The sequence below is a fragment of the Rhinichthys klamathensis genome, unplaced genomic scaffold, assembly GCF_029890125.1.
Source record: "Rhinichthys klamathensis goyatoka isolate OS25496 unplaced genomic scaffold, OSU_Roscu_1.1 h1tg000050l_1, whole genome shotgun sequence".
In the NCBI taxonomy this organism is placed as follows: Eukaryota; Metazoa; Chordata; class Actinopteri; order Cypriniformes; family Leuciscidae; genus Rhinichthys; species Rhinichthys klamathensis.
Window position 1 is genome coordinate 2,294,864 of NW_026606596.1, and position 7,637 is coordinate 2,302,500.

Sequence of the window (7,637 nt, forward strand, 5' to 3'; positions counted from 1 at the left end):
TTGATCAGTGAATGGAACAAATCAGTAAACAAATGAATTTTTTTGGTGAATGGATTAAAACAGTCGAGTCATTCAAATGACTCAAAATCCCCTAACATCCAACTCACCTGTTATGCTTGTTGGTTCGACTTAAAAGTATAAGAAGGTTTTGTGTTCTTGAAAGTTGTGAACTTCAGAATAGTAAGTAAACAAAATGTAAGTACGTAATCTAAGAATAATTTTACACTTTTGCATGTCACTAAATCTAAAACTCACTTAATTTTTTTTTTTTTTTAATGACAGCAGACAGTCAGGGTGACGTTCCAGAATTTAATTTTTTAAGGAGTTCGACAATACTTTTTTAGAATAACTGCATCATTGTGACTAACAGATATACTAATAGAGACTAAATAACTCGTCAGCTTGGAGAGTATTTGCAAAAATTACGTTTAGAATATATCAGGCTAGTTTGAAGACTCCATGAGGATAATAGTACCTTACTTTCACCTCACTCTCTATCCCTCTTCTTTCTTACACACTTATGTGCTGAGTAATGGCACTCATGTGACTATGAGAAAGCCTGTGCGTTTTCCAGAAACTGTCAAAATCTAATTCCTGTGAGAAAAGCAGTGCAGTCATGTGGTCCATTAAGAGGACACAAAGGTTCTCAGAGCACTGGTGTCCTCACCCATGAACATCTTGCTTGCATGGCAAATAAATGAACTCAACACTCGCTAGAATCCTCATTCTAACCAACTTTTTGAACTATAGAAAAATTGAGTGCTAGGCACATTATCGATTGAATCTGTGTTCTGAGTGAATTCTCAGAATTTTGGGGTTTTGTAAGGATTTCCAGGAACCTGGTATGAATCACCTTCTCATGCTCTATGAAGAATCAAAGCACAAAACTATAGCCTGCAGAGGCTTGGACGCAAAAAAGCGCCATGCAGTTGTCATGGTGATAACACAAGAGTTGAGTATAGGTGGGAAAAGAACTACAAGGCTGTAATTTGTCTAGCCTTCCCACAGCCCGTTATTCCACCTGAGAGATCACGTTTATGTTGTTATACATGCACTTAAATATAATTGGTGAAAATAACTTTTATGTTAATAATGCTAATCCAGTAAGAATGAAAATCCAGTCAACAAAACAAGAGATTTATTTCACTCTACAGCTTTAAATGTAGACATTATACCACGCATTTTTTCAAGCGAATATGTGACATAGCATAGTAATTCTTCATACTTTGAAACAACTGACAACGTCTCGACAAAATGGCTCACGAACACTTATTTAATGATACAATACAATCCCTAATATACAACACCTCCCACATAGACAAATACGATCTGAGAATAAAAACTCTGTTTGCAGCAGGTGCAGATGGATAAGGCTGTGGATCAATATACACATTAAAGGATTTAAATAAAGCACATGGTGAAGTAGGGAATCATGGGAGATTTATATAATGTCAATGAGTCATACACTGAATCACTGAGAGATGCAGTGAGTGGAATAGGAGTGAAGGGGGGGATGAAATGGAAGGATGGCAGTAGATAAGAAGGGCTAGGGTGTTAGGAGATGGAGTGGATGAGGGAAGAGGTTGGCAGCTCTCTTTTTAGAGATACAGTTTGAAATATCTACTCTCTGCAAACATTTAATAGACATTTATTCTGATTATAAACACTGTAGACATGCAAGCATCAGAATGCAAGTTCAGATCCCATGAATTAAAATGATAAAATTTATCTTAGCATGCCAGTCCACTAACAGTGTCAATAAATATAAAGGATGGTAAAATAAGCATACTACAGAATTTATTTCATAGTGAACTGGTCTAAACACCCCACATACATCAAAACCATAAGCTTTAAGTCCATTTTTTTCAGCTTTGATGTGAACTCCTAAACATTAAAGTTGAAATAAAACAGAAGAAGCGACAGATCTTTTTTTCTGTATTGCGATGTATATTTTCCAAGTGTAACGGAATATCAAAAAAGAAAAAGAAAGTTGGGCGGGGACTTGGTCCATTGGTTGTTGATTGGATGGAGGCAGATCTGAATGCGTGTGGAATCAATTGTAAGAAAGGGGCGGAGTTTAAACAGGCTAAATGATTGAAAAAGTCTGGCATTCATCACCAAAAAGAAGTCTGCCGTTTCAACGGAAGGTCACAATATGACATTTTGATTCAAATTTTCAAGGTCAATTTTTTTTATGAAACACGCATCATGGATGGTTAAAAAGGTTGAATTTTCATTTCAGCCCGACTTTAACAAAGATCAGCTTTTTGCTTTTGAAATGAGCAGTTGTCTCTGATGAGAAATCCAAAGCAAAATATTGATGACTCATCCTGCACTACACAGATATTGGTCCAATCAAATGCTTTTTAGAGTGAGAATGTCGCTCCCACAAATACCACCTGTACCGCCTTGTGACATAACTTAAAGCATAAAGCATAAGTGAAAGAAAGAAAAAGAACAAGCCCTGTGGTACAGTATGTCCTGCTTAAACTTAAAGAGAGAATAAAACTGCTCTTAGTGCAACTTTATGGGGTCTTTAAAAATGTCAGTGAGTTTAGTCAGGAATATAGCTGAAATGCAGATTCAAACCAGTTCTGAAAATATCTTGATGTTGTACATTTTCATTTGACAACCCTAGTCCACCAGAACCAGACACAACTATATTACATACTGATTAAAAGACTTCTAAAAGCATAATCAGCTATATGTCTGTGTCTGACAGAGAGAAGTTCTCATCTCTCACCTTGTGCAGTCAGGCATGCTAGACCAGAACTCCCCAGGTTTTTGATATACAACAACACAAAAAGACTCACTTAATTCACTCACAAAAACATAAGGTGCAGCTTCAAACATGAATACATTTACTCTGTGTGCAAGCTCAAAGTGTCTGTAATTTAATTCTGTAGACAGGTGTAGCTAACGGACAGATCTTTCTGCTGGTTGCGACTTTTTGATGGTCGACAATAGTGCTGGAATCAGAGGGATTCTGATGTGAAGATCTACATCCTCTTCAGTCCAAGGACCACCAATGCTGCTGCCATACATTGCTGCAACCTCCTCTCAAGGTTTGAAACATGCAGAACAGGTCATTTCTTTACCAGAGTTGAGCTGAGGAGAGATGGTATCTGGAACTACTGATTTCAGGATATCGTTCTCACTGGCAATGATGTGTTTAACAAGGAAGTTGGCAGCATCGTTAATGTTGAGGTTTTCCTTAAATTTGAAGAGAGAGAAAGAACATACATGAAACTTTTTTTTTTGACTACCAGGTTTCAAAATGTTCAGTTTGATCATTCGGCAAGGAGACTGTGTTTGATCTCATCTCCCATTGAACTTGACCTGGGAACAGTAATGATTTATTTAAACCCATGAACATGCTCATAGCTGTAGATTAATTTAAGACTGACTGGACTCTTCATTAAGAATGAATGGATAGAGGTTCTAAAATAAATGAAATAAATAAATAAATATATGCCTTTGAAACATCTCAATGGGATTTAATGAGATGGCCTCAGTGTACCAAAAGTCCATTCTCCCGTTTCCCTCGGCAACTGCTCTGCATGTGAGTGGCAGCTGTAATTAGCGTGCAAATATTAATAAGCTTCAATCAGACGCTTTAATTAAGCACTAAAGGTTCTGACAATACAAGTTCTATCAAAAGATATTTGTTAGTATGCTGTCAGTAGGCGAGAAAAGCTATTTTATTGTGGCCTACATAAAGGGGGTCCCCGCTAATCGTGAACGTGATTTCGCCATGTGCAACGTTCAATCAACCAATCAGATTTGAGGGACAAGTTTACAGTTGGTCAAGTTTAGGATTACAATTAGGTTTAGGTGCTTCTACATCAGTGTTATTTACCAATCATTCCCCTAACTTATGGGTAGGGTTAGGACTAAATATTCGGGCAGCCATCACATGGCAAACTCTCTTACTCTCTAGGTAATCCTCCACACACTTTCACAATTGGATTAAATTTATTGTTGGTCCTTTTGCGTGACGCACTATTCACAGCAAAAGGACAAATATGAATTCTAAGACTAATGTTGAATCAGTGAAACAAAAATGTAACCAATGACTTTCCAAAGTAGTACTGTGGCGGTACCCTGGTAAAGTGGTGGTAACAGATGGTAACACCATGGTATTTTATATTTTACATTGTATAGATGATTACTATATTCATAAACCATAGTATTTACATGGTACTCCAAAGAATACCATGCAAAACACCGTATTACCCTGATACCATGTCCAAAAACGTCTCTTTTGTTCGTTTCAATCCCATACATGAATACACTTAGTTAATATAGTACAGTGGCATCTGGCGTATATAAAATTATGGTATGGTATTAGAATCTAAAACCCTCACTATGCCATGATTCGGTATATTCTTAGTAAGTGTGTGAACACAAACATTCTCTGTCATTACTGTTGCTCCATCTAAAATCACAGCAAATGTTATATCTTACCTTAGCAGACGTCTCAAACCAGCCCACAAATCCATTCTCCTTGCAGTACTGGTCCATCTTCAGGCCGTTGTTAGTCAGAAAGTCTCTATTTTGGTCGCACTTATTGGCCAGGAGCACTGTGGCGACACTCTGGCCATTTGAAAGTATTAATTTTGAGTCCAGATCCTCCTTCCATTTGGAGACTGCCTCAAACGTGGTGGGTCTGGTAACATCAAAAACAATGAATGCCCCCATGGCCTCCCGGTAATAAACCCGCGTCATGTTCCCGAACCTCTCCTGACCTTCCAGTGCAGATGGAGAGGGAGGAAAAAAGGTACAAACCAATTGGGAAAAGCACAACACAACAAGCCAAATGCAGCACAGATATATATTTCTGTTCAAATGTTTTGGGTTGGTAAGATTTTTTTGTTTTGTTTATGAGAGGTCTCACCAAGCAAGGCTGCATTTATTTGATCAAAAATACAGCAAAAACAGTCATTTTGTGAAAGAATTTACAATTCAAAATAATATTTTTTATATTTGAATATATTTCTACTTGTAATGTATTCCTGTGATGCAAAGCTGAATTTTCAGCATCATTACTCCAGTCTTTTTTATTATTATCAATGTTAATACACATTTTTTTTGGAGACCTTGATACAGCTTTTTCAGGATTCTTTAATGAATAGAAAGAACAGCATTTATATTTTTTATTATTTGTTTCTCCTCTTGTTTTATCTCTCTTTTTTATCTCTTTCTTTATTTGTATCCCTTTGAAAGTGTCGAGTTTGATACACTGGTTTTTGAGGTGCTGTTTTGTAATATTATAAATGTCTTTACTGTCACTTTTGATCGATTTAATGCATCCTTGCTGAAAAAATCTTACTGACCCCAAACCTTTGAACACTACACTAGTGTTGTATAAATAAATTGCATAGACAGACACAGTAAGATATTTTAGCAGCTCATGCCAGACACTCAAATTCTAAGAAAAGGCCTGTGCCAAGATAAATTTGGCATGATTACATTTATTATAATGAATCTACTGGACAAAAACACATGAGTCTATACAATTCATTGTGTAATTTCCAGCAATGTGTGCATCGTTCTGAGCAGTATCCACAGCAAACTTTCTTGTTCTTCTTATTCAGTCGAATATGCTCATTATAGGCCTACTGCTGATTTTTCCAGCTAATGGCACATTCCATCTGTGTGCCTTTCTCTTGTCTGACTCTGAATGCAGCCACTCTTCTGGGCTGCCAACATTACACAACATTCCCTAGGACAGCTGTTTCCCTCAGTTAGTTCTGTTATTTATTCCAAATTAGAATCAGGAGGTGCACTGCATGTTGATCTCCATGAGTCTGACAGCAGTCTGCTTCACACTAGATGGACCACGAAACACGAGATGCTGTATTGGTTTTGATAATCAGATATTTCAGATATCAGATATAATCTGGCTTTTGAGATATTACACAGGTGTTGTACAACAACAACAATGAATTATGAATAATGGATTATAATGTAAATCATCAATCAAGTTGAGTTTATGAAATCATTTGCACTAGAAAACGTCAGTGCTTCTGTTACTGCTATCGTTGATTTAAATTTGATTAAATTGTTATGGTCACCTTGACAACATGTGCGTGCGTTCAGAGAAAACTGTCACTAACAAGGAAAATGAACTCACTCAGCATGTTTCACTTCATGAAATTGTATGTCAGATGACTTCCAGCTAGGGCAGCAATGAGGAGTTTATGAAGCCCATGCGGAGTTTATGACTCTATGTATGACAGTTTCTCATCTAATTTCTCAACAGTGGCTGGAAGTAGCTAGAGTAGACTAACCCGTTTGCTTTCCCCACAATGTCATCCGCGTGCTTTATCTCTCTCACATGAGACCTTTCCATTCGGGCACGCGGAAAACGAGTTCTTTAAGCTGCGCGTGCCTGACACGTGAGGACGATAAACATAGAAGAGAAGAGACTTCTGGTTTGGGTTGGATACGTATTTTGCTGCAGAATAAGATCAACTAACATTACATTTAACGTCGTTAAGCCTTAATGGACTAATCTGATATTGAAATTGAGCTGCACTGAAGTTTTACGGACCAGTGTTCCACGGCTAACCACACAAAACAACCAAAATAACCAATAATTTATTTACGATTTAAAACTATTGGCTTACATTTGGTGGTTTTATTTTAAAGTTCCTAATTGTTCAGGCTGTCAACAAAACAGCAAAAAAAAAAACTATACAAAAACTGTTAAATTATTTTCCATTAAAATCTACTAGTATTTTTAGAGCGTACATTTTTAAGTAGGCCTTTACGACGCATGTGTATGTAGCCTGTATTTATTTATTTACTGACAGTTAACCTGAGTTAAAGACAGGCTAACCTCTCAAAGTTTAATAACAGTAGGCCTACATTTTGGCGGAATCAATATGGTTAGTAGATGTAAGGACATTTAACGGAATAAACTTTTATTTCATCACGTGAGGTAAATAGGGTACTTAAAAATAGTACACTTCCTTCATTCTCATTATTTTTCAGCATACATGTTGGCACGGATGTGTCTCGGACACACTACTGTAGATACATTCTCTTACCTGCGATGTCCCACAGCTGCAGCCGGACCGTCTCTGAGTCCCAGTTGAGAACTTTGAGCGCAAAATCCACCCCGATAGTCGCTCTGTAGTTTGCGGAGTACGTCTGATGCACATACCGTTTGATGATGCTGGTCTTCCCTACTCCCAAATCACCAATGACAAGAATTTTGTACAAATGCTCTTTCTGATTGCTATGCATCGCTGAGGACATGTGTGTGTCCAGAGTTTATCACACTACATAGTCATCTGTCAATTGTCATTGAACTTAAACTGGCACCGCCCAGGGCGTGGAGAAACTTGTGACCAGCTGTCAGACAAGCTCTGTTTGCTCATGTGAGCAAGATTACCTGTTATTCTGCGTTTACTCATGAGGAAATCTATCTATCTATCTATCTATCTATCTATCTATCTATCTATCTATCTATCTATCTATCTATCTATCTATCTATCTATCTATCTATCTATCTATCTATCTATCTATCTATCTGTCTGTCTGTCTGTCTGTCTGTCTGTCTGTCTGTCTGTCTGTCTGTCTGTCTATCTATCTGTCTGCATGTCTGTCTTTCTATACAGGAATCTATC

General features: G+C 37.3%; 1 protein-coding gene across 2 annotated transcripts; it reads right to left on the reverse strand.

Moving 5' to 3' along the window:
- Nucleotides 1-2,669: 2,669 nt before the first annotated feature.
- Nucleotides 2,670-7,421, reverse strand: rab38b (RAB38b, member of RAS oncogene family). Of its 2 annotated transcripts, none has more exons than XM_056247747.1 (3): nt 7,056-7,421; nt 4,468-4,743; nt 2,670-3,213 (listed from the first exon to the last, which is right to left on the reverse strand). In XM_056247747.1, the coding sequence occupies exons 1-3, from the start codon at nt 7,167-7,169 to the stop codon at nt 3,061-3,063; spliced, it is 543 nt and encodes a 180-aa protein (XP_056103722.1). In that variant the 5' UTR covers nt 7,170-7,421; the 3' UTR covers nt 2,670-3,060. The 2 variants fall into 2 exon arrangements, with proteins under 2 accessions (XP_056103722.1, XP_056103721.1); XM_056247746.1 differs by having other exon boundaries at nt 4,468-4,748.
- Between the last annotated feature and the right edge of the window lie 216 nt (nt 7,422-7,637).

Excerpts from the sequence above, each read along its gene's own strand:
- rab38b (XM_056247746.1), bottom strand. The coding sequence starts at position 7,266 with ATGTCCTCAGCGATGCATAGCAATCAGAAAGAGCATTTGTACAAAATT. Across the intron at positions 4,749-7,055 it reads GCAGCTGTGGGACATCGCAG|GTCAGGAGAGGTTCGGGAAC; the intron begins GTAAGAGAATGT and ends CTGCACTGGAAG. Across the intron at positions 3,214-4,467 it reads GGTTTGAGACGTCTGCTAAG|GAAAACCTCAACATTAACGA; the intron begins GTAAGATATAAC and ends TTCAAATTTAAG.